This window comes from Anolis sagrei, chromosome 5 (genome assembly GCF_037176765.1).
Source record: "Anolis sagrei isolate rAnoSag1 chromosome 5, rAnoSag1.mat, whole genome shotgun sequence".
In the NCBI taxonomy this organism is placed as follows: Eukaryota; Metazoa; Chordata; class Lepidosauria; order Squamata; family Dactyloidae; genus Anolis; species Anolis sagrei.
Genome location: NC_090025.1, coordinates 101,385,713 through 101,412,322, shown reverse-complemented (window position 1 = coordinate 101,412,322; position 26,610 = coordinate 101,385,713). Strand labels below are relative to the sequence as shown.

The following is a 26,610-nucleotide window of genomic DNA, read 5'->3' as shown; positions in this document are numbered from 1 at the left end:
CCTCCTCCTCCTCCTCCTCCTGGGCCGGCCCTCGCCTGGCGCCCTTTGGCCTTTTCCAGGAGGCGGCCTTGTTTTCCACCTGCGACCTTTGTTCGGGGATAAACACGCAAGCCTCACCCCGCCTACTCTCCCTTTACCATTCCTTTTAACGCTGGGTGGTGCATATATGGTTCGTTTTGGGGGTTTTTTTTTCCATTTGGGACATGAATGTGTTCAGAGGAGGGTGACTAAAATGAGCAAGGGTCTGGAGAACAAGCCCTATGAGGAGTAGCTTAAGGAGCTAGGCATGTTTAGCCTGAAGAAGAGAAGGCTGAGAGGAGACATGATAGCCATGTATAAATATGTGAGAGGAAGCCACAGGGAGCAGGGAGCAAGCTTGTTTTCTGCTTCCCTGGAGACTAGGATGCGGAACAATGGCTTCAAACTACAAGAAAGGAGATTCCCTCTGAACATGAGGAAGAACTTCCTGACTGTGAGAGCTGTTCAGCAGTGGAACTCTCTGCCCCGGAGTGTGGTGGAGGCTCCTTTGGAAGCTTTTAAACAGAGGCTGGACGGCCATCTGTCAGGGTTGATTTGAATGCAATAGTCCTGCTTCTTGGCAGGGGGTTGGACTGGATGGCCCATGAGGTCTCTTCCAACTCTTCGATTATATCAGCTCCAGCTTCCCTGGAGACTAGGACGCAGAACTACAAGAAAGGAGATTCCATTTTAACATGAGAAAGACCTTCCTGACTGTGAGAGTTGTTCAACAGTGGAACTCTCTGCCCCAGAGTGTGGTGGAGGCTCCTTCCTTGGAAGCTTTTAAACAGAGGTTGGATGGCCATCTGTCGGGGTGCTTTGAATGCAATTTTCCTGCTACTTGGCAGGGAGTTGGACTGGATGGCCCATGAGGTCTCTTCCAACTCTATGATTCTATGAATGTATACCCCCCCTCTACTTGTAAATGCATGCAGGTTATTTATTTATTGTGTCAGGAGCAACCCAAACAGTTGTATTGCATTTTTAATGAACAAACAAAACACAAAGTTTGCAAGCTTGGTAGTTGATTAAATGTCCTTTGACCAGTATCTGGCCACTTGGAGTGCCTCTGGCGTTGCTGCAAGAAGGTCCTCCATTGTGCATGTGGCAGGGCTCAGGTTGCATTGCAGCAGGTGGTCAGTGGTTTGCTCTTCTCTGCACTCGCATGTCGTGGATTCCACTTTGTAGCACCATTTCTTGAGGTTGGCTCTGCATCTCGTGGTGCCAGAGCGCAGTCTGTTCAGCGCCTTCCAAGTTGTCCAGTCCTCTGTGTGCCCAGGGGGGAATCTCTCATTTGGTATCAGCCATTGGTTCAGGTTCTGGGTTAGAGCCTGCCACTTTTGGACTCTCGCTTGCTGGGGTGTTCCAGCGAATGTCTCTGTAGATCTTAGAAAACTATTTCTTGATTTGATTCATTGATGTGCTGGCTGATACCCAAACAGGGGATGAGCTGAAGATGTCACTGCCTTGGTCCTTTCACTATTGGCTGTTACTTCCCGGCGGATGTCAGGTGGTTCAATACCAGCTAAACAGTGTAATTTCTCCAGTGGTGTAGGGCGCAGACACCCCGTGGTAATGCGGCATGTCTCATTAAGAGCCACATCCACTGTTTTAGTGTGGTGAGATGTGTTCCACACTGGGCATGCGTACTCAGCAGCAGAGTAGCATAGCGCAAGGGCAGATGTCTTCACTGTGTCTGGTTGTGATTCCCAGGTTGTGCTAGTCAGCTTTCGTATGATATTGTTTCTAGCACCAACTTTTGCTTGATGTTCAGGCAGTGCTTCTTGTAGGTCAGAGCACAGTCCAGAGTGACTCCCAGATATTTGGGTGTGCTGCAATGCTCCAGTGGGATTCCTTCCCAGGTGATCCTCAGAGCTCGGGATGCTTGTCTGTTCTTAAGGTGAAAAGCACATGTCTGTGTTTTAGATGGATTAGGGATCAGCTGGTTTTCCCTGTAATAGGCAGTAAGAGCACCTAGAGCTTTGGAGAGCTTCTGTTCTATCATCTCAAAGCTCCCTGCTTGAGCAGTAATGGCACGATCATCAGCATAGATGAAACTCTCTGTCCCTTCTGGCAGTGGCTGGTCATTTGTGTAGATGTTGAACATGGATGGGGCAAGCACGCTCCCCTGAGGCAGGCAGTTCTTCTGTTTCCGCCATCTTCTTCTCTGGCGCTGGAACTCAACAAAAAAGCTCCTGTTTTGTAGCAGGTTTTGTATGAGGCGGGTGAGGTGGTAGTCCTCTGGGATATTATACATTTTTCTCAAGAGGAGGTGGTGGTTAACAGAATTGTGTTAATGAGTAACAGTAACTTTACTTCAGTTCAGTAGGTCAAATAGAGGAACAATACAGTCTTTCTGAATTCTAACAGAGAACAGAGGGAATAAACAGTCCCTTTAAACAGTCTTTAAAATTTGCTTCACCCCTTAGAAATGATCAGACTTTGGAGAGTTGGCAGCTGTTTCCTTCCTAGCTATTTCCAGTCAGCACCCTCTTCACTGTCCAAGGTGAAAGTGGCAGTTAAAACCGTTTGTCTCAGCAGCATGCTAGAGGCAGTAGCCAATCAGAATTCTGGCTCCTGGCAAGCTCAGCCAATCAGCTTATCTTTCCAGTCAACCTATTTATATCACGGTGCCTTTTTACAATTCCTCACAGATGTAACTGTTTTTAGTGTTTGTGTATATGTATAGTTATTTTATGTCCCGGCATGGAATGCTTGCCATGTATATGTTGTGCAGATGAGAAGGGTGGAATATAAATGTTTCAAATAAACAAATAAATAGTCAATTTTGATAATCTGGATTATATTCCAGTGTAGAAGGGGCCACAGTAATACGTAATTGTGGAAGAAACACACAGGAGAGTAATAACCCTATAAACATAGCAATACAAGGCTAAAATTAACGGCTAGTTTCCAATTCCTTCCTTTTTTTTTCTTATTTTAGGATCCAACTACACTGCCATATAATCCAGAATATCAAGGCTGCAGGCAGATAATCCACATTATCCATAATCCACCTATTCGCCAAAATACCTATCCATTTTTACCTGGTCATGACCAGCTTTTTAAAAATTTTAACCATTACATCTGGCCCTGACATTGGTTTTGTGTCGTATTTATTGTTAATGTTTACTGTTTGATTTTTATTTACTGCTGTATTGTTCTTGTCTTTTATTGTTGTATTGGTCTCGGCCTATTGTAATCCGCACAGAGTCCTTTGGGGGATGGTAGCGGGGTATAAATAAAGGTTTATTATTATTGTTGTTGTTCATTCATTCAGTCGTCTCCGACTCTTCGTGACCTCATGGACCAGCCCACGCCAGAGCTCCCTGTCGGCCGTCACCACCCCCAGCTCCTTCAAGGTCAATCCAGTCACTTCAAGGATGCCATCCATCCATCTTGCCCTTGGTCGGCCCCTCTTCCTTTTGCCTTCCACTTTCCCCAGCATAACTGTCTTCTCTAGGCTTTGCTGTCTCCTCATGATGTGGCCAAAGTACTTCAACTTTGTCTCTAGTATCCTTCCTTCCAGTGAGCAGCCGGGCTTTATTTCCTGGAGGATGGACTGGTTGGATCTTCTCGCAGTCCAAGGCACTCTCAGAACTTTCCTCCAGCACCACAGCTCAAAAGCATCGATCTTCCTTCGCTCAGCCTTCCCTAAGGTCCAGCTCTCACATCCGTAGGTGACTACAGGGAATATCATGGCTTTGACTAGGCGGATCTTTGTTGCCAGTCTGATGTCTCTACTCTTTACTATTTTATCGAGACTGGACATTGCTCTCCTCCCAAGAAGTAAGCATCTTCTGATTTCCTGGCCACAGTCTGCGTCTGCAGTAATCTTTGCACCTAGAAATACAAAGTCTGTCACGGCCTCCACATTTTCTCCCTCTATTTTCCAGTTGTCAATCATTCTTGTTGCCATAATCTTGGTTTTTTTTATGTTTAGCTGCAACCCAGCTTTTGCGCTTTCTTCTTTCACCTTGATTAGAAGGCTCCTTAGCTCCTTCTCGCTTTCGGCCATCAAAGTGGTATCATCTGCATATCTAAGATTATTAAAGTTTCTTCCAGCAATTTTCACCCCAGCTTTGTATTCATCAAGCCCCGCACATCACATGATGTGTTGTGCATACATGTTAAAAAGGTTGGGTAAGAGTATGCAGCCTTGCCGTACGCCTTTCCCAATCTTGAACCAGTCTGTTATTATTATTATTATTACACTGCCATATAATCCATTTCAAAGAAGATAAGCTAGATTTTATATGGCAATGTAGATGGAGTCTCAGGCCCCTTCCGCACAGCTGAATAAAATCCTATATTTTCTGCTTTGAACTGGGATATATGACAATGTGGACACAGATAATCCAGTTCCAACCAAATAATGTGGATTTTCTGCTTTGATATACTGGGTTATAGGGCTGTGTGCAAGGGCCCTGAGCCCACACTGCTATATAACCCAGTTCAAAGCAGATAATGTGGGATTGTATACAACTGTGTGGAAGGGGGCTGAGAGAAATGGAGTGTGTGGAATTTTCTGTGCTCTCTAGTTAAGTTTAGGCTCTCCTCTCCATCAGCAGGCATTTCCCATCTCCACTGTCACTAGCCGACTGCTGTGTACATTCTGATGTTTGTCAAAAATGTGCATCTTGAAACCAGGCCCAGAGCAAGACTGCTGGCGCGTGACCCAAAACCCAGGATTCCTTGGCAGAAAAGGAGCGCGCGCAGTGAAAACCCTCCAATAGGAAACGGCTGTGGAAAAAAAAACCCTGACAGAATCCCTTCCGCGCATGCGTGTTGTGGGGGTCGGAGTTGCCCGCTCTTTCATTTCCGCCCGGCGGCGGACCTGAGGGAAGAGGGGCTCCTTTATATTGGCAGCAGCGACTTCAAAGTCACCTAAAAGGTTGATAGTTTGACTATTTCTTAAAAAACAGTTACGACATTAGGGCATTCTGGAAAAGTTGGACCCTTTTGTTTGGCAGGAAATAAACCCTTTCCCACTCTATGATGTAACTCGGAGCCTGGGAGGCCTCTCTCCTTGGGAGCTGAAGGGAAAGGCAGGAAGCTTTTCCAATGGAGTCACGTGATGCAGGTGGTTCTCCTCCTTGGGCGTCTGGAGGAGATGCCTGGACACCTCAGGAAGAATAGAAGTCAACATTCGGATGTTGGGGGTCAGTGGGATGGAGGGACACCTGCCTCGTGGACTCCTAAATTGGAAGGGACTCCTAAAGGCCAACCAGGGCCACCCCATTTGGCTACCAGGAGTGTCAGGACTACTTTGGTCATGTATTCCTGCATGACAGGCTGTTGGACTAGATCAGGGATCCTCAAACCTTTTAAACAGAGGGCCAGGTCACAGTCCTTCAAACTGTTGGAGGGCCGGATTATAATTCGAAAAAAAGTTGGTTTTTTTGTCGTGTCAGGAGCGACTTGAGAAACTGCAAGTTGCTTCTGGTGTGAGAGAATTGGCCGTCTGCAAGGACGTTGCCCAGGGGGCGTCCGGATGATTTGATGTTTTATCATCCTTGTGGGAGGCTTCTCTCATGTCCCTGCATGAGGAGCTGGAGTTATGAGGGAGCTCATCCGCCTCTCCCCGGATTCGAACCTGCGACCTGTCGGTCTTCAGTCCTGCCAGCACAGAGGTTTAACCCACTGCGCCACCGGAGGAGAGGGGAGCTAAAAAGAAAAAGATGAATAAATTCCTATGCTCACTGCACATATCTTATTCATAGTGCAAAAAACACTTTAAAACAATACAATAATTACAATTAAGAACAATTTTAACAAATATAAACATTAATATTTCATTGGGAAGTGTGGGCATGCTTTTGACTGATGAGGCAGGATTGTTGTTGTTGTTGCGTGCTTTCAAATAGTTTCAGACTTAGGTTGACCCTGAGCAAGGGCCGGATAAATGACCTTGGAGGGCCGTATCCGGCCCCCAGGCCTTAGTTTGAGGACCCCTGGACTAGATGGCTCTTGTGGTCTTTTCCAGCCCTAGGATTCTGTAGCCCCTTCTATACTGCCATATAAAATCCAGATTATTTGCTTTGAGCTGGATTAGATGGCAATGTAGACTCAGATAATCCAGTTCAAAGCAGATAATGTGGATTTTCTGCTTTGATCACCTGGATTATCTGGCAGTGTAGAAGGGAATTTAGGGCTCTTCTACACTGCCATATAATCCATAACATCGAGGCAGATAATCCACATTAACTGCTTTGAACTGGATTATCTGAGTCTACATTGCCATATAATCCAGTTCAAAGCAGATAATGTGGATTTTAAATGGCAGTGTAGAAGGTGCCTTACTGCATGAATTGTCCTGTTTTCCTTTTGGAAGGAGACCAAGGCAAAGAAGGTATTAAACAGTTTGGCTTTCTCTTTGTCACTTGTCACATTTCACCATTTTCACTGTGCAGTGGTCTTGCTATTGGCCCTATGGTCCGTCTTGTTCCGAACAGAGCAAAACAACAACAACAACCCAAAATAAAACAAAAAGCACACAAATATCATTCCAGTCTTCAGATACACTGGTGGATGCGCTTTTGGAGAGTAGCCATATTATCATACACAGTTGCTCCCCCTCAACAGTTCCTGTCCCCAGAGTATATTCCCCACTTGTATGAAGGTCTATATTTATGACTCGGTTCCTTTACGAGTTGCTCCCCCACAAACAATCTGCTCCATCCCTATCTCATCCTGATTTTAGTATTTTTAGTATCTTAGTTTTTATCTTGCACATGTGACCCGCTCATTGTTATGTTATTTTATTTTACTGTGTATGATTTTGCTTTATCGTCTTTGCACTCATATGTTGTATGCATTTTACTGTGTTGTTAATATGTTTTGGTTTTACTTTATTGTAATATGCTGTTGGGCTTGGCCTCATATAAGCCACCCCAAGTCCCCATTGGGGAGATGGTGGCAGGGTATTAAATAAAGATTATTATTATTATTATTATTATTATTATTATTATTAATCAGTTCATTTGAATAAATGGTTCAATATTCATGAAGCAAACACCAAGTTACCACTAGATTCCTTCTTCCAACCACCACCTTCCCCTAACGTTATAGTGATGATATGGTTGAAGCTAGGTGCTGTTCTAGGTAGGCTTCCTAAAATAGGGACAAGTACTGTAATGGAAGAGGTGGCATAAGTAGGTTTTCCATTCAGTGCTTATTTGAACTGTGCCAGCTTTTTTATCCAGACTTAAGGAAATGGATAATGGAATAAATATTTCTTGATTGATTAATTCATTGTTAGTATTTGAATCACCATTGGAATGCTAGTTGCCATCTTCCCTCTCTCTGTTTTCCATCTATTGATTTATTCCCCATTTTTCCTGGTCTTAGGAATGGGAAGAGTTTGGAAAGAGGGTGAAGCACTTTTGATTTTGTCCTCTAGAAGGCAGCAGTGTATATCACATGCTATATTTCTGAGGTTAATAATAAGAGATGGCTTTATTGTTGAACACTGTTTTTTGGTGACTGCTGGTTGCCAGTGATGGATTAGTCTGAGCCAGCAAGTCACTTTTCAAGGTGCATATGGACATATTGGTAAACAGCCACAGGATGCTCTGTTGTGACATGTATTCCTGTGCTGTTTCTGAATCAGATGTGGATTGTGTTTATCTGATCAGTGTCCTCTTGTGTGCTTTATTCTTTGTAGAAAATATTATTTCATTCCATCATTTTGTCTAATTTAAATTTTAAACATTCTGACTTGCCTGCAAAGTACATTTTTGTTTAAATTGGTTGATCCATAAATCGGCTGTAGATTTGAAAATATACCTTCTTGAGATTTTTTTTAATCCAGTTTCTGATCTGATTTATCTTGCCTATAGCCTCAGGGAGAAAAAAAATCGTTCCTATATCCTACAGGCAGTGAACTCTTAAGTTGTAGTCTTTTTTTAAAAAAAAAAAGTTTATCAGCTCCAAACCATGGGTGTCGATTCAAACCTTATGCAAACCCGTGTTTTACATATCCTCAGATTTGAAAATAATGTTATCATTGCTGGGCAGATTGTCTCATTTAAGCTTATCTCTTTTACACTCGTCCCTCTTTCCCCCCACTTTCATCTTGTAATTTAATCTCATTTTACTAAATATATTATCTAATCAAGTTTTACCGTGTTTTAATTTATTTTAGTTAACTATTACAGGATTTTTAGCTTAGTGATTAGTGTCTATTTGTCTGTGTATTTTTGTTTTTGTCTTTTATTGTTGATACAATCAGTGGACTAATCAATAAACAGATCTATCATTTAAGCCTTTGTGGGGATTAGGGAGAAGAGGGCAGCCTGATCCAGAAAGCATTACTGAATAGATAGAGTTTGTTTCCAAAAGGTATCAAATCCATCAAAAACAGTGGTTCTTAACCGGTGGGCTGTGGACCACCAGTGGGCTGCGAGGACGAAAATCTGGTCCGCGAGCTTCCTTCCTCTTTATTTTATTTTATTTTATTCTCACTCCTTTTGTGCCGCCTGTCACTCCTTCCCTGCCCTGCATCCCAAACTGAATCTAAAGTTGACCAAAAACTGATTCATAACTTTTTTGGTATTAACGTTGGAGACATTACAGTTTACAGTATACTTTTTGAGTCACTTCATCACACTATTGTCAAGTGGTCCCTAGTCAAAAAAAGGCTGGGAACCACTGATCTAAACAAATCTTACAGGAATAGGGGGAAAATGCTGAAAATATGCCTTTTGTTTTAACATACAATTTTCCAAGCCCTGCATTTATTATTTATTTATTTACAACATTTCTATGCCGCCCTTCTCACCCTGAAGGGGACTTAGAGCGGCTTACAAGATATATATACATACAACATATAATATTATTAGTATAGTACAATATCCGTATTAAGTGATTTGATACATTTCAATAATTTTGATCTGTACATGATACTTCTAGCCAACAATGTATGGCCACCTATAATTCATTTTTCAATTTATTTTGATTTGGTGCCTTTTGGAAACAAACTCCACATATATCTTCTAAGTGGCTATTCGTAATACTTAAATAATAATAGGAGAATACCCTGCAGGGGTACAAATCTTGCAAATACTGGTATGCATTTACCTTGGTTAGATTAAAAAGGTGTGTCTCTGACATAAACTCAAGCTTTAGTTTAGGCTTGTTTGTGATTTACAGTTGCCTTAATATGCAGACCAATTAACTGATAAAGAGCTGCCAGGGAGAATAAGAAATAACACATAAATAAGCACCATGCAGACCTGCATGAGAACGTGAGAAGCAGTAGAAATTACTACTGGTCTTGTTCTGCTGTGTGCTGCACATGGCCCTCTAATAGTTACTTTGATGTCTTACGAAATCATCCGTCATTTTGAGCAGAACCAGAATTGTTCCCCCTTCCTCGCCATATCCATGTGATTATCTCCATGTGGATTTAACATTTTGTTTCAGTGTAGTACATGTGGACCAGTACTGGAATAGCTGAGTGTCTCTACTCCCATATTCACACTATGTTGGAAATCCGTTTGATTTTGTAACCAGATGGAGTCCAAGAGAAAGACTCAGCGTCAAGGCACTTTTGAATGTGAACTGTGTGGATTAACTGCCCCATACAGCTACTTTGGACAGAAACCTCCAAATTCCTACTCAGCTGCGTAAGTACCTAATCATTTGTGTGAGTATACCTACTGTCTGTATGGTATTTTACTGTAAAAAGAGTTTCTCCGCATGAAAGAATAGAATGATCCCTTTTAGCATTCAGTTTAGTTGTAATGCAAAGGTGGGAATCACACGAGTCAGTTCTGTTTGCTCATGTCTGCAGCTCCTGGCACCCAACTATATAAAACGGGGAAAATTAGTACCATATATTCTGGCGTATAAGACTACTTTTTAACCCAAGAAAATCTTCTCAAAAGTCAGGGATCGTCTTATACACGGGAGTCGTCTTATACGCTAGAGTAGCCTTATGCATGGGAGTCGTCTTATATGCGGGAGTCGTCTTATACAGTGGGTGCTGAATCTTCCAAGCCGGATTGGAGAATCTGTGGTTGCCGCATATTGTGGGGGGAGCTCAAAAATGGCAGTGGCTGTGTCCCTGCCATATTCAGCGACTGTATGAAAGCATTAAGGGTGACGCTGTATAAGTATGGTAGAAGAAAATCCATTCATCAGGATTCATGGACTTAATGCGGTCTCGATGGTGAGGTGAAGGGGCGCCTCACCAGGAAGGTGTAAGTGAAGGGCGGAGCAAGCTGCAGGCATCAGGGGTATGGAAAAAAGAGATAGAGTGACTCTGGGCCCAGAAAAACACAACTCTTTTACCTGTCTGGTCCGCCCTTGAATCCTATTACCGTATCTCCTCTGCCTCTCAGATCTCGCTCCTGAAGACTGCAGTGAAGCGGTGCAGGTGTGCATGTGTGAGATCTGAGAGGCAGAGAAGGAGGTAGAGTAATAGGAAAATTACCATATTGAAATAAAATCTGATGCTTTTAAAATTTTATTTGGTGTGTGTTGGAAGAGGGGTAGTTTTATACAGCAAGTATATCCCAAACTCTATATTTTAACTGGAAAAGTTGGGGGTTGTTTTATACGCCCAGTCGTCTCATATGCCAGAATATACAGTACTACTGTACCTCCTGTCTCTTCTGAAGAGTGTGCCTTGCACCAGAGAAGGAAAGCTAAACTTTCTTGGCTCTTTCTCCAATGGTAGGCCTATAAGTAAGGCCCAAATACTTGTGAAGCCTTAGTTTTGAAAACTACAAGGATCCTTTTGTAGCACTGTAAAACTAGAATGTCATACCCTGTATTTTGAGGTATACGCTCAAAAATATAAAAGAAATTAGATTAATATAATATGCAATATAGAATATAATATAATGTATATACAAGGAAAAATATTTAGATCTCTTGAAAATGCATATTTTTTTAAAAAAAAATCTAATTGTGGCTTCTTAGATTGGGAAGCCTGGCCTAAACCCAGTGTTTAATGTCAAATATACAGGACTTCTTCAGTCAATGAGAAGTAGATAATTGTTGACGAAGTTCTCATTAAATCAAAGGTCCACTTTACCTTTTGGATTCAGGTCTTTGTGAAGCATTAAACAATTCTGTTCCCATGGTTGATTTCCCAAAGAATTCTAGGGACTGTTTGGAAGGGTTCCAAAACTGATGATGATTATGATAAAGTTAATTTAGTCAGGATTATTTGTGCCAATAAGTTTCCAATTTCTATGCATAGGTTTGAAAGCTGGACAGGTTGTTATGTTGTATTCCTACCAATTTTGTACTTGTGAAGGTGGTAGGACTCAAAGAAGGGACTCTCTTTAGATCCCCGGGCCCAATCCACACAGGGCCCATACTCCATTAGACCCAAGTCTTTCAGGAAGACCTAGGTCTAATGGAGTATCAAATTAATGCGTGACAAAGCAGGGTTTTCCTGCTTTGTCTCAAATTAATTCAGTTTTACTGGAGACGCTGTTTGGACATGGGAGCTCCCACATTATGGGCCCTGTCTGGATGGGCCCAAAGTTATAATTGTAGAACATAATACAACATAGATATCCATTATCTAAAATTCTTGGGAACAGGAGTATTCTGTATTTCTGATTTTCCTCCCAGATTTTAGATTACTTGCATATACATAATGGGATAAACAGGCTGGATGGTCATTGTTTGGAGTGCTTTTATTGTGTTTTCCTACATGGATGGTGGTTGGACTGGATGGCCCTTGGGGTCTCTTGCAGCGATTTGATTCCATGATCTTGTTGATGGGGCCCAAATCTAAACAGGAAGTTCATTTACTTTATGTTTCATATGCATTTTAGACACACAGTCTGAAAGTATTTAAAACATTTTTTTTGTGAAACAAAGTTGGCATCAGAAAATAAAGGGGTCACGGTCTTCGCCCCCAAGTCTGATAATTTGGATTTTGGAATGTCAGGATATTTAACTTGTACTATAGTTCCTAGGTTTTCTGGGATATGGAGAACAGTAGGTTAGTTCTGAATGGTGTATAGGCAGTCCCCAAGTTATGAACAAGATAGGTTTTGTAGGTTTATTCTGAAGTTGAGTTTCTATCTAAGTGTACAATAATTTGTATGTAAGTGTAACACCAACAACCCACTATATATTTTAGCTTTGTGTGGCATAGGGAAGGGTCAACACCCCTGTGGGTTTGTTTTGCTCTCTATCCCCCTATTCAGAAGATTTCCCCCCACTTTCTGTCCCTGTGAGAATTGTACTTTGAAAATTTTGGCTTGTTATAGAAACAAGGATTTGTGAGAAAGCTTCAGTGGAGACACCTATTCCCCATGATAACACTTCCAGGAATTAATTCCCCTCCCTAGGGGTAGATTTCTCTCACTTCCTGTTGTGTCACCCCTATTCGTAACTATGAATCATTTGTAAGTTCGTTGTTTGTAATTCAGGCACTGCCTGTAGTGTAGTGTAGTGTAATGTAGTGCTAACCATATAGGTACAGAAACAACATTCAAATGAGGTATGATTTACTGCTAACTGCTCTTGGAGGCCCTTTTCTTGAAAGCCTGATGTTTAAATCCTTACAGGGAAAATTCACAATCTGTTGGCAGCTGAATGTAGCCTTGCTCTTACCTCTCAGTGACCCTTAACTGTTTCTCAGCTGTGCCCGAGAGTCCCTGATTTCATGGTGAGAGAATCTATTTCAGTCACTGGGATCATTCAGCATCTGGTGTCTGCCAAAGCAAGGTTGAGTAGCAGGCAGCAAGTTACTCTGGGCCTTTTTGGGAAAGCGAGAATTGTACTTTGGTAACCTCAGGTTAATTTTGGAGAAGTCACCCATATAGCAGCTTTGGGGGCAAAGCAGCCATGCAAGATGATAAATTCTGGTGAAATGGTGTGTGCATTTAGGCTATTATTTCCTGATACAATTTAATTCATGATTCAAGTTGCTTCACAGAAGGTATTAATAGGTGGATGAGTGCAGCTTTCATATCCCAGGGTAAAAACCACACATGTGCAGACATTTTAGCCTAGTTTTGTGTTTTGTATGTGAAGCGCACCCTTCTGGTTATGCCTCCTCTGACAGCAGGTAATTCTACTGTATTGTAGCATAAGAACTCCTTGGCTTATCTGGTCACATGGGATTGGAGGCACAGTATAATGTCCTGCCCCTTTGGAGGGTGAGTAAAGAAAGGAAACTTCAGAGAAGTGAGGGCAAGTGAAAGGAAGCAAGATCATATCCTGACAGGGGCAGATTTATTTATTTATTTACAGTATTTGTATACCGCTTTTCTCACCCCGAGGGGGACTCAAAGCAGTTCACACATAAGTAATGGCAAAAATTCAATGCCAGTACAGACATTTACAATTACACACAACAATTAGACATAAATTAAAAATATACATCCATGAGCAATAAAACAATCCTTAAAACAATAAAACAGTCTCGTCTGTCGAATTGCCGTTCCAGTCATTGCCTTTCTGAAATGCTGCATACATTTACTTCTACTATCCGAACGCCTGGTTCCAAAACCATGATTTTAATTATTTTTTTCTAAAAGCCAGGAAGGAGGAAGTGGATCTTACCTCATTTGGGAGTGTGTTCCATAGACGGGGGGCCACAGCTGCAAAGGCCCTGTCTCTCATCCCCGCCAGGCGCATATGTGCTGTTGACGGGAGCGAGCAGGGCCTCCCCGGATGATCTTAGATTACGAAGTGGGACGCAGGCATCATGTATGTAGGTTGCCACAACTTCATCCAGACAGATTAGGCTTTCCATTCTCTCTGTTAAAAATCTTGTTGATCTGTTTATTTGGATGCTGTTTTAACAGGTTTCTTGCTTTTAGTTTGTTACTAGCTTAGGCACCCGGCGATGCCTGGGTTCATCCTTTTCTTGCTTTTGTCTTTTATGAATGTGCTCATTAGAAAATGCATATGGATGGGTCTGTTCTCCCAAACCCCTCCAGAATTTAAAGTTGGTAATGTTGGGTCTGTGTGCCAAGTTTGGTCGAGATCCGTTGTTGGATTCACAGTTCTCTCTGCAAGCAGCAAAGGAGATCTGGCAGATTGTGTTCCAGTTTGGTAGCTGGACCACTCCCATTTGCCCAGGCCTTCTTGATTTGCATTTATTTAGGTCACCCTGGGTTGGGAGGGAGAGTTCGAGAGCTTTACTTTGATCTGGAGAGGGGGATTTGCAAAAGAGCCCATGGGGTGGAGGAGGTTGGTCTCATTTCTCTCCCAGCAACGAACACCTTTCACAACTCTCACTGTAGCCCTTCTGGCATTTGCTCCTTATAGCATGGTAAATCCCTGTTAAATATTGGTTGCTGACTTGAGCCTTCAGATTAGGTATAGGAAAGAACTGCTTAGCAAAGGGAGCTGCATCTTGCTGGTGCTACGTCTTTAACGCATGGAACTGTTCTCCTGTTTCTTTCAGCCTCCTGGAAGAATGCTATGTCATGACAGATCCATTCACCTCTGACAAGGACAAATTCCTCATTCTTGGATCTCAGTGTAGTTTGTGTCACAAGTGTGTGTGCGTTGGCACAGTGAGTATCATGTGATGCATTTATATCTGTTGGCAGTGTCATAGGCATGACTTAGTGATAGAACATCAGTGTAGGTGAGAGAGCTCCTTTTTATCCATCCTTGTATTACCTCTGCCTTTCCTTCTCCGCATTCTGTAACGTATTTTAAAAATATGGCCAACCACTTGCTGTTGGGGTAATTTCAAAAAGGGAAAAAAATCTTAAGTAAAGGTGCAACAATAGCAACAAGAAGCTTCTTGTTCCAGAAGTAGAGCTCTTGAGTGCTAGCTATTCAGGAGCAGAATCAAACTTTAAAAGTTATTAAAGATATCATTCAAATAACTATATTTCTAGATAGTTAGGCCCTACTTTATTTTCCTAACTATTGAACTGGAGCCGTCTTGTCTGTCCATGCTCATGGGAGGAGAACAAAATGAAGGACACAATGGTGCTCAGAAAAAGAGGCATGCCCCTGAAAAGTATCAGTGTAGCAGACCATTAGGAGAAGAGAATAGAGTGACACACAGGCAAAGAGGCCAATGGTGGGAGGCCTTTCCCTGCCAGCTGATATATCTGCCTAAGTCCTTGATGAGGATATGGTTGAGTTTCAACACTTGAAACCTGTCAGATTAAGCTACAGTGGCCATTCTTCTGATAAGAGCACAGACTGCTTTCAAGACTTATATCTTCACCCTCTTTGCAGTTCACAAGCAGTCCAAAATCATAATAAACTATAGGGTCGATTGGGATCTAAGGCCTGTATCTTTCAGAACTCTGCAGCACAGCTCAATAATCAAACAGCCCCAAGTTTCATCTGATAGACATAGTGGAAGATGACTTCTTAAACTTACTTGTTTGGGATCCCTTTGAAATTTTTAAGTGACCCCGGGTGTATAAAATAGGCATACAAATAAAACATTTTGATTACCAATCAAGGCTTGCTGAAGAGGCTGATTTTCTTTTTTTTTATGAAGTACAGCTGAAACATCTTCTGCAGAGTCATCTGTAAACACTACACGAGAGATTAGTGTAAATGACTAAAACAGCCACTAAGAGACATTCAGAAAACCTTTTGCCCAATTTTAGGGAATTCCAATTTTGACTTAAAGCAGACATGGGCAAACTTCAGCCCTCCATGTATTTTGAACTTCAAATCCCACAATTCCCAATAGCCTATCAGCTGTTCGGAATTGAGGGAGTTGAAGTCCAAAACACCTGGAGGGCCGAAGTTTGCTCAAGCCTGACTTAAGGGGACCCCATTTTGGGCTAAGACCCCCACAGTTTAGGAAGCTGTGCTGGAAGCAATGTTTCCAGTTTGACTGTTCATATGGGCTGGGCCAGCTTCTCTGGAACAGCGTGTACACTTCTTGGGAACTCTTAATAATATAGCTCAGAATACTAGATATATCCAGGAGATAGTCTCTGCATAGAACATGGTGATAATTTTTGAAGCATGTTCTGATTCAAATTCTTATAGCAAAATTGGCTTGTACACAAAATAGAAGTTTCCCTTTCATTCCTGTTCATGTACCAGTTAATTTAAATGCGCATCTACACTGCAAATGCATATTGGTCTTTCACCACTTCAGTAACTGTGGCTACAGTTTGCAGAGGATTTACTGCTAATCTGTAATATCACTCCTCTTTCCTATTGGTCCTCAGATTTTCTCTAGGAATAGGGATGACTATCACCAAAATGATTCCAATATACATATATAATAAACATCTGTGCTATTCTAATAATATAATATAATATATTGTATATATATATATTTATAATATTATAATGTAATGCAATATAATAATAATATATTATAATTATATATTTATATTACATGTAATCTTACTAATAATATTATGATATAGTGGTATGGTGCAAAATAGCAATGTTTAATGCTGATATTGTACTATGCTAATAATATAATATATTGTATGTAATATATACCTTGTAAGCCGCTCTGAGTCCCCTTCGGGGTGAGAAGAGCGGCGTATAAATGTCGTAAATAAATAAATACATAAATTCCTAAAATTTGATCTTGTTCAGTTTTCATGACTGGCTCAGCAAAGCAGCAGCTGGTGCAAACATGTTCTAGCTGCTGCTTTTTGTCATGCACAGAGGTTTCTGCATGAATAGGCCAAGTGCAGAATTCCCCAAATGAATTCCATTTGCACAAAACATTGCGCAATATTAAGGTAAATCTCAGAGTATGGTTTCAAAGTGTTCCTGGGCTATTCCGCTTGTCTTGTGCAAATCTTGTGGTTGTATGGGTGTTGTAGATTTCTTTAGATGTTATTTGAAACAGCTAAAACTGCCAACCATTGTGTCATTACAAATGGCCCCTGCTCAAAGGGCTGTGGAAAAGGAGTACTTTTCCCAAGTTGTGCAACCGAGGCTCTTTCCTCATCACTCCCACACGCCGAGTATGCCATGCAGGGGTGTTGTCAGAAACCTGATTCATAACACATTTGCCCCACCCATTTTGTGAAATGATGCTGAGTTAAAGCTGCTCGGTTTGTTCTTTGGAAATGAGATGACAACCAGTTTTGACTTGTGCCAGGAATAAAGTCTGTTCTCTTTATTAGCCTCTGGCAATGGAGCAAGTCTAAGACGGATTATCTAGGCCTTGCATAAATTGTCAGAGTATGTGGTGGGTGAGGGCAGAAAAGGATTCCCAAAAGGCCTGTGGAAGAACTGTTTCACAGCTACTTCTAAACTATGGCTGAGTGTCCACTGCTGGGTAACCTAAGCACAGAAGGAAGGTAGCCACTCTCTTGTGGTGTTTGCCTACAGCAGTGGTTCTCAACCTGTGGGTCCCCAGATGTTTTGGCCTTCAACCCCCAGAAATCCTAACAGCTGGTAAACTGGCTGGGATTTCTGGGAATTGTAAGCCAAAACATCTGGGGACCCACAGGTTGAGAACCATTGGCCTACAGGTTCATGTTATTCAAAGGTAGCCATTGTTAGGATGTCAAGGTTGCATTCAACTGTCATAGAGCTTTACCCTACATGTTTGCAACACTCTTTTTCAAAAAGCCACAAACCCTAGCATCTTTCCTTCTGTCTCTTGGCAGTGTGTTTCATAACTGTAAGGACAGTGTGTCTAATTCTTCTGCCTTGTTAAATGGGCTCTTGATCAGAGCTTGGGAAAGTTATTGTATGGGTAAATCTCCAATGGTCCTGAATTTGGCAGGGATGCTCCTCATTCATCCTGTGTCAGATTCACTGTCTTCCTTCCAAAGGAGGAAGGGAAGGAGTGGGATCTTGCTTTTCCCAACAGGCTCAGGTAAAAGTGAATTGCTCATGCTTCTCCTGGCTTGTGTGTCCATTCCTACTGACAGCTTTTGCCATCTTGTTCATATTCTGATAGTGTTTATTTATTTATTTCAGATATTTGTACCCTGCCCTTATCAACCCTTTGGGGGGGGGGGCGCTCAGGGCGGCTTCCATTCGGCAACAGTTTGATGCCTCCAATATACACATAATAAAATACATAATAAAATCCAATAATTACATTTAAAACATTAAATCACATTAATAAATTAAAATCTGTTTCTGTTTCAATAATAGCCTTGTGGCCTCATCTGAGCCAAATTCTGCAGTTAGAGACTCCATCAATCATGTCCATAGTCCATTTCCATAGCGATTGTCATCATTGTTGTTGTCGTTGTCAGCAAGATTACCCGAAGACCTAGTCCCACATCCACGTTTTTAACTTCTTTCTAAAGGAAAGCCCCATATGACATCTTTTCATCTGTGAAATGTTGGAGGGAATGAACCTTGTCAGACCTCAGGAACTCTTTGAACAATACATGTAAGCTGAAGAAGAGCCTGACATTCAAACAATCCAAGACGTCCACTGTAGTTGGATTTTCTACTCTTCTGTTTAACTTAACTACTAAAGTGATGGAAGCAAAACAGGCCAACAAACTCTCTCTTTTCCAAACTTGGGAGGCAGAAAGAATGGTAGTATCTGTATATGTTGATAGTTGCCTTTAAACGTCAATAATTTGTAACATGCAGGAATGATAAAGCCAGACTCCCTGTACACAATTTATTCCATTGGTGGCAAGAGAGGAGGAAAATATAGTTTATGATATGTTGTTGTTTTTTTCAGTTCAAAGGGGAAACCCCCAAGCTTCTGTCTCTTCTCTCAACCTCAATTCTTTCTTGCCATGAGATTATAGAGGATACTTGACTATTTTAAATGGTCCAGGAGATGTTGGTATAATATCTGTGGATACTTGAGCTTGGACAATTATGTATTGGCTATAATCTGGCAAAATAAATAGATATTCCATTGCTTTCAATTGCATATGAAGTTCAATTTCCTTATGACTAATGCTTATTGACCTCAACCCCATTTTTCTTTTTGAGTACAGTAGAATTGATTTACTCATACGGTGATTCAACAATTGTTCAACAATGGATTAAATGGTCTGTTCTAGTTGGTCTAAATAACAAGACTCTAGCCATTGAAGGCAGGTTGGATTTAAATCATAAAAATAAAACCATTATTGAAGAGTGACAATGGGTGAATCATATTCTAGAATAGTTCTGTTGAAATGAAGGGGAATTAGTGATGAAAAATGAAGTTTTGCTGATTTCACTCCATTGTCCTTAGTCTGACAAAATCTGAATCCAACTTGGTATTAATTTGTTTTTCCATTTCTCTTTTTTCAGGACTGTAGCCTTTTCTATTCCAAGAGATTCTGCCTCCCCTGTGTTAACTTACACATACAGGAGTTTCCTTCCGAAATAAAGCAAGATTTGAAAAAGAAAACTCATTCCCTATCGTCAAAAAAAGGAGATTCCGGGGAATCAAAAAAAGTATAGGTTGTTCCTGATACATGTTTCAGAAGTGTGTGATTGGTTTTTTTAAAGAACTGTGAGTCATGAATCCCTTTTATAATTTTGAAAAATTTGCCACTTGGGAAGTTCAGTTTGATTGTATTCCTCTGTCTAATAAAAATCACCATTCACTCCTGGGAGGTTTTGTTTCTAGTCATCAAACCTCCACAAGGGTGCTATGCATAAGGAAATGTACTCCAGAGCACATAAGACAAACCTGTTTTCATTGTTTAGGCTGACTCATACTTTTTTTTTTTTGTGCATTTTTATCATGGGCTAATATGCACAGTTGTTCCACAAGCACCAGATTTTCCTGAGATGCACTGCCCATTGAACACACGTGTATTGCTCGGTTACTTCTCACATTTTCTGGGCTGCTCTAAATAAACAAGGGGGGACCATTGGAATTCTTCCTGGAAGATAATTGCTAGACGGTTTTAATGACGAATTTTAAGTTTTCATCTTATGTTGAATCTTTGTTTGGTGTATTTTAATATGTATTTTGTGGAATCCATTTTAATATGTGTATTTTAAAGAATGTTTTTAGATAAATATGTGTTTTAGCAATGTTGTAAGCCGTCCTCAAGCCGTGAGGAGAGGCAGGCAAGAAATAATAATAATAATAATAATAATAATAATAATAATAATTATTATTATTATTATTATATGGAAGCACTGAAAGAATAAGAGTATGAAAATAAATTAATGAACGTACATACATACTGTGCTGTGCTCTTTGCTGGAAGGTTATTAAGAACAAATTTAAGACCCTAATTCATTATCCCAGGTTGTTTCAGGGGAGGATGATGGACAGCCATCCCACTCACAGTTTCTAGACTATTTGGTTGCCCTCCAGTACAACAGGAGACCTTTTTACCAGTGTCAGAGTTAGTCAGTTACCAGTCAGATTTGTTTTTATGTGTGAATGGTACGAGAGAAGGTGAAGGTGGGGAGTTGCCATCTTGTTCTTTACCTTGGCCCAGTAGTTCTCAAAGCGTTTCATGAAGCATACTGAGGGGTCCTGTGGTTCCTCCCTCCTCCCTTCCAAGCTTTTCCTCCTCTTTCCTGCTCCTTCCACCTTTGCCCCCAAAAGCCTTTTTTCCTTGCTGCCCAGATCCTTCCCCCTAGCCTTCCTTGCTTCAAAAACCCTATTTCCCTCCCACCACTCAAGGTGGTTTGATTGTGCTTTTCCTACATGGCAGAAGGGAGTTGGACTGGATGGCCCCTGAGGTTGCTCTTATTATTATTATTATTATTATTATTATTATTATTATTATTGTAACAAAGGCTGAGTGGCCACCTGTTGGGGGTGGTTTGATTGTGCTTTTCCTGCATGGCAGTAGGAAGTTGGACTGGATGTCCCTTGAGGTTGCTGCTATTATTATTATTATTATTATTATTATTATTATTATTGCAACAAAGGCTGGGTGGCCACCTGTTGGGGGTGGTTTGATTGTGTTTTTCCTGCATGGCAGAAGGAAGTTGGACTGGATGGCCCCTGCGATTGCTGCTATTCTTCTTCTTCTTGTAACAAAGGCTGGGTGGCCACCTGTTGGGGGTGATTTGATTGTGCTTTTCCTGCATGGCAGAAGGAAGTTGGACTGGATGGCCCCAGTGATTGCTGCTATTCTTCTTCTTGTAACAAAGGCTAGGTGGCCACCTGTTGGGGGTGGTTTGATTGTGCTTTTCCTGCATGGCAGAGGAAAGTTGGACTGGATGTCCCCTGAGGTTGCTGCTATATTTTTGTTGTTGTTGTTGTTGTTGCAACAAAGGCTGGGTGGCCATCTGTTGGGGGTCTTGGACTATTTTTCCTGCATGGCAGAAAGGGGTTGGACTGGATGACCCCTTGGGTCTTCCACTAAAATATTGCCAAGTTTATCTTGGTCAAAAGGTTTGCCCATGCCATATATATATACATTATGTAGAATATGGTATATAATACAATATATAAACATTTATTGGAGCTCCACAAGAAACTTTTGCTTCAAAAAGGGCTCCACAGCTGCCAAAAGTCTGAGCCTTGGCCAAATGCTGGACTGACTTGGAGTGCCAAATAATGGATACTTCTTGCCATCTGATAGATAAGGAAGAGCTGCATTAAGGGAAACATACATTCTAAATGCTAGTATACTCAAGCATGCTCATGGGCTCATTCTATTCTATAGATGTGTCAAGAAAGTACAGAACAGGGTACAGGGTCCATAATTCAGTTCCTTTTTTGTTTGAACAAGTAAAGTCACAATTATGCAATTAAAATATTGGTAATGCTGAAAAGTCAGAGATGGTGAAGGTTTCTGAGCACAACTAGCATGACTCTGGATGCAGCATCACCAGCAAGATTTTGAGTGGGAACTGCTGCAAAATAGATTCCAAAAGTGTCAGAACTCCTTCATTCCAGTAGGTTCACTATTACCCATGGTTTTGTGGGAATATATCTCCACAGATACAAAGGTTGTATTGTACACTGGAGAAAGGCTTCCTGGAGTAAAAATGCTGTTGTTACTTTGACCTTGTGGTAGACCAACAAGTTAGAAAACATATCCAAACTAAAAACAGTTAAAATGGTAAGCAAATGATAAAATACATAGAATAAAAACCAGTGAAAAACATATAATGTACATGTAGATCCTTGCAATGAAATAAAGGGAAATATTTTGTTGTGGTATTTGCAGTTACACAGCTGTATTCTTCAACGAATGTCTCACACTAAGAGGCAAGCTACAACAGAAACGCTTTGTTGGCTATGTTTTGGAAGGGTTTTTTTTAAATGTGTGCAAAGGTTATTAGTACTCACAGCCTCTTTTCTGGATTCAGTCTGTTATTTATTAAGCTAAAGAGAGAAATTAGAGTAGCATTTTTTAAATAAAAAGCTCCATATAATTTTCCCTTGTGTTACAAGAGAGACACTTCTTATACTCATTAAATGTTTAGAAATAGTTTATTGTAAACTATTAAGGCAAAAATTGGTGAAATTGACTTTTTACATACAATCATCAAGTCTTACAAAAAAGTATAAAGCACACATAGATTGTGACAAAATCCCAGCAAATTCATTCAATACATTTATAGTGTTCACTCCTTTATTCTCTGAACAGGAAAAACAAACATCAAACTAAAAGTTAGAAAAATATAGTCTATTAATGGGCATTTTTATTCTGTCATGGATAGAATGGATTCGTTTGTTAATATTCTCAGTTTTCCTTTGCAAGCAACAAGAAGAAAAGATAAGCTGTTAGTTTTTCTTTAAATCCTCATCTTCCCCTAATGCAATTTAGCTTTTGACATCTGAATATTACCTTGATATGGCTACTGCACTACTGCATTTAACCTGAGTTAGTGTTTCTACACTGAAGACAAAGGGGCTCCTTCTGTGTAAAGCTACCTAGTAGGATACTGACTCTTCCTTCACCACTATCCTCTATCTATATATATAAAAATGCTCTGTGCGTAATGAGTACCTTAAAAACAAAAGAACCAATGAACGAAATCACACCAAATTTGGCAACAAAATGTCTCACAACACAAGGAGTGACCATCACTCAAAATTATGATTTTGTCATTTGGGAGTTGTAGTTGCTGGGATTTATAGTTCACCTACAATCAAAGAGCATTCTGAACTCCACCAATGATGGAATTGAACCAAAGTTGGCACACAGGACTCCCATGACCAACAGAAAACACTAGAAGGGCTTGGTGGGCATTGACCTTGAGTTTTGGAGTTGTAGTTCACCTACATCTATAGAGCACTGTGGACTCAAACAATGATGGATCTGGACCAAACTTGGCACGAATATTCAATATGCCCAAATATTAGCACAGATGGAGTTTGGGGGAAATAGACCTTGACATTTGTGAGTTGTAGTTACTGGGACTTATAGTTCACCTACAATCAGAGCATTCTGAACCCCACCAATGACAGAATTGGGGCAAACTTCCCACACAGAACTCCAATGACCATCAGAAAATACTTAAGGCCATCCAGTCCAACTCCCTTTACCAGGGCAAGAAAATGTAATCAAAGCCCTCCTGACAAAGAGCCATCCAGTCATAGATACCTATAGATAGATTTGATTCACACACAGATATAGTATCATAGATTTGAAAGGGACCCCTAAAGAAGGACAATTATGTGTTGTGTGTTCCAGAGTAGGCAAACCAGACAATCTCCACATCAACACTGACAAAGAAGCAGCAAGAAATACTGTTTACTCACAAGCATAAAGAAATTAGATATATTAGAAACCAAAACTTTCTCATTACTTTATTTTCCAGCTCACCAGACTGGGCCACAGCAATGTGTGGCAGGGGGACAACTAGTTTCTTATAAATATAGGGAATGTAGATTCAGATTGTATATAAAGAGTTGGCTTTCATTTTACTTCCCAGAGGTGTGAGTGTAGAACATGACATAAGTTGATCTTAAAGGTCTGCTCAACTACTGTAGCGAAGAATAAGACAGATTTTCTGTTAGTTACCATGTACATAATACAATCAGAATGTACACCAAAATCCAGTTTAAGCAGGACAACTAAAATGTAAATGAAATATATTTTATTTATACAGACAGGCAGTCCCCAAGTTACGAACAAGTATGCTTATTCTTAAGTTGAATTTGTCTGTAAGTTGAAACAGGTACATTTTAAAGTGTAATTCCAGACACACAAACACAAACATATTTGGATAACATAAGGAAGGGTGTTTGCTTTGCTGTCTGCCCCCGTTCAGAAGAGTTCACCTTACTTTCTGCCCCTGTGATAGTTGGATTTTGAAAAATTTGGCTTGTGGAAACAAAGGTTAGTGATAAAGCTTCAATGGAGACCCCCTTTCCACATGATAATAACTCTTTCAAGGAGTGAATTTCCTTTCTTGGAGTAGATTTTGACTCCCTGCTGTCTCATCCCCGTTCTTAACTATGAGTCATTTGTAAGTCAGATGTTTGTAACTTTGGGACTGCCTGTATATAAAAATACATCTCTTGGTGATAATAATAATTTTATGGCAATATTTCTTGGTATGCTTATGTCTTTCTTTTTTTGGTAACATGACCCTGCAGATCACTCCAAAAAGGCAAATGGTAAGAGAGTGGAAGTCAGGAGAACTTAAAGCAAAAGAAGTATTTGGGATAGGGGTTTTTTTTTATTATTACACAGCTGTAATTAGACTAGAATGGTCCAGGCCCAGGATTTCTGTTCAGAATCTGAACTTCAAATTTCAGAGTATTATGTGTCTGGTTACAAAGATTTGAGGAATTGTTTGTATGGTTAACAAAAACCAGAATCCTTCCCTCCACTACTATGAACTGTGTGTTTATTAAATACTCTTCCTATGGATGCAGTTAGAATATGTGTTCTCCTTTCCTTTAACACCTTTTTGTTTGTATTAATTGCAACATTTCCACATGTTTTTAGTACAGTACTTTAAAAGCTGATGAAATACAGGGAAGTGGAAAAGTTCTTTGTAGTAATAGTAAGGTATGGGTGTAATAACCACAGGCACTTCTTGCAGGTGTTATTTTCCTCTTGTACTAGTCTGCCAAAAATAATCGCTTCCAGAGATACATGTCAAATAACAAGACTTAATGCCTATTTCAAGCCTTTAGGCTTTAGTATGTGAAAACTGGGATATCTAAAATAAAACTATAATCACAGGCATAGTCTCTTATTCTGGACATTTATGACTCTGCAGCTCCAAGTACATAATTTGTCAACAGCTGCACTGGTTTCTATAATAATAATAATAATAATGATGATGATGATGATGATGATGATGATGATGTCTGTCACTGTTTTCCAAAGCCTGAACATGAGTTTTTCCTCTTCTTCCAATACTGAGGAATAGCTCTTGGGAAATATATAATAAAGTTCTAAAGTAAGGTAGCACTGGGAACATATATGGTTAAAGGTGCCCTAATGGAAATATATTTATTTAATATATTTAAGGGAGATGTCGACAAGCTCGAAGGTGTCCAGAGGAGGGCAACTAATACAATCAGGGGTCTGGAGAACAAGCCCTATGAGGAGCAGCTTAAAGAGCTGGGAATGTTTAGCCTACAGAAGAGAAGGCTGAGAGAGGAGACATGACGGCCATGTATAAATATGTGAGGGGAAGTCATAGGGAGGAGGGAGCAAGCTTGTTTTCTGCAGCCCTGGAGACTAGGATGTGAAAAAATGGCTTCAAGCTACAGGAAAGGAGATTCCACCTGCATAGGAAGAACTTCCTAACTGTGAGAGTCATTCAACAGTGGAACTCTCTGCCCCAGTGTGTGGCAGAGGGTCCATCTGTGGAGGCTTTTAAACAGACTGGATGGCCATCTGTCGGGGGTGCTTTGAATGTGATTTTCCTGCTTCTTGGCAGTGGGTTGGACTGGATGGTCTACAAAGTGTGTTCCAACTCTATGATTTTTTTAAAAAAAATTAAATGTCACTAAAGGGAGGAGGAAGAGTCATGGTAACTTTGCATGGTAAATTTGCAAAAGGGATAAATTGAAAGCACAAATACAGGCACCCCTTGTATTTCACTAGTCACTGAATATGTGTTCCAAGTATTATTATTTTTTTGGATACGGCTTGGTACATGCCAGAAACATTTCAAGTTTTTTTTTAAGTCTTGAGCTTTAACATGTCAATGGCATTCATAGTAACTGCACAATACTTGGCAGCCGTGAGCCACCAACAGTTTTCAAACTAACATGTAACTGAATTGTGAGTTACCTGGTCCACTTTGGCATTTTAACAATAGCTGTTAAGGATAGATGGCTTTAAAATGTCAATTACATCCTCGTATTATATTATGCAGAGTATTTGAACTACAGTTACAAAAAACAATTGCCAATGAAAGCTGTTCTGATTGTATCTTTCTTTTTAGTCTACTTCTCTGCTGCTTTCAGTTTTGATCCAGCACATATTTAAAAATGCTAGATGACATCCAGCAGACTGAAAACAAAATCCAATAGAAAGCAAGTTGACAGTACAATGCTGGCTTTTCAGATTAAGGGCTTTATTGCACAATACTTTTTCTCTGATCCAAAGGTGTTGTTTCTTAAAAAGCGATTGAACTGGGATTTCTCCCTTTCCTTGTGCACCTGGAGAACCATTCTGGGATTACAGTGTTCATTTGTGCAAATATCTTATCATACAGAGCATCTCGTCCAAGACATTATCTCAGCCCTTCCCTTAGGTTGGCAAGCATACACAGACACCCCCTTTCCCCTCCCAATATATATTTCTTATTGTTTCAAAGGTCCATTTGCCTTGGAGGAGACTT

At 40.6% G+C, this 26,610-nt stretch overlaps 1 protein-coding gene across 3 annotated transcripts; it reads left to right on the top strand.

Moving 5' to 3' along the window:
• The first annotated feature begins 151 nt into the window (after positions 1-151).
• Positions 152-25,748, top strand: CDPF1 (cysteine rich DPF motif domain containing 1). Of its 3 annotated transcripts, none has more exons than XM_067468932.1 (4): positions 152-169; positions 9,535-9,647; positions 14,408-14,519; positions 19,180-25,748. In XM_067468932.1, the coding sequence occupies exons 1-4, from the start codon at positions 167-169 to the stop codon at positions 19,330-19,332; spliced, it is 381 nt and encodes a 126-aa protein (XP_067325033.1). In that variant the 5' UTR covers positions 152-166; the 3' UTR covers positions 19,333-25,748. The 3 variants fall into 3 exon arrangements, with proteins under 3 accessions (XP_067325033.1, XP_067325032.1, XP_067325031.1); XM_067468931.1 differs by lacking the exon at positions 152-169 and adding an exon at positions 4,808-4,912; XM_067468930.1 differs by lacking the exon at positions 152-169 and adding an exon at positions 4,808-4,912 and having other exon boundaries at positions 9,445-9,647.
• Positions 25,749-26,610: the final 862 nt, after the last annotated feature.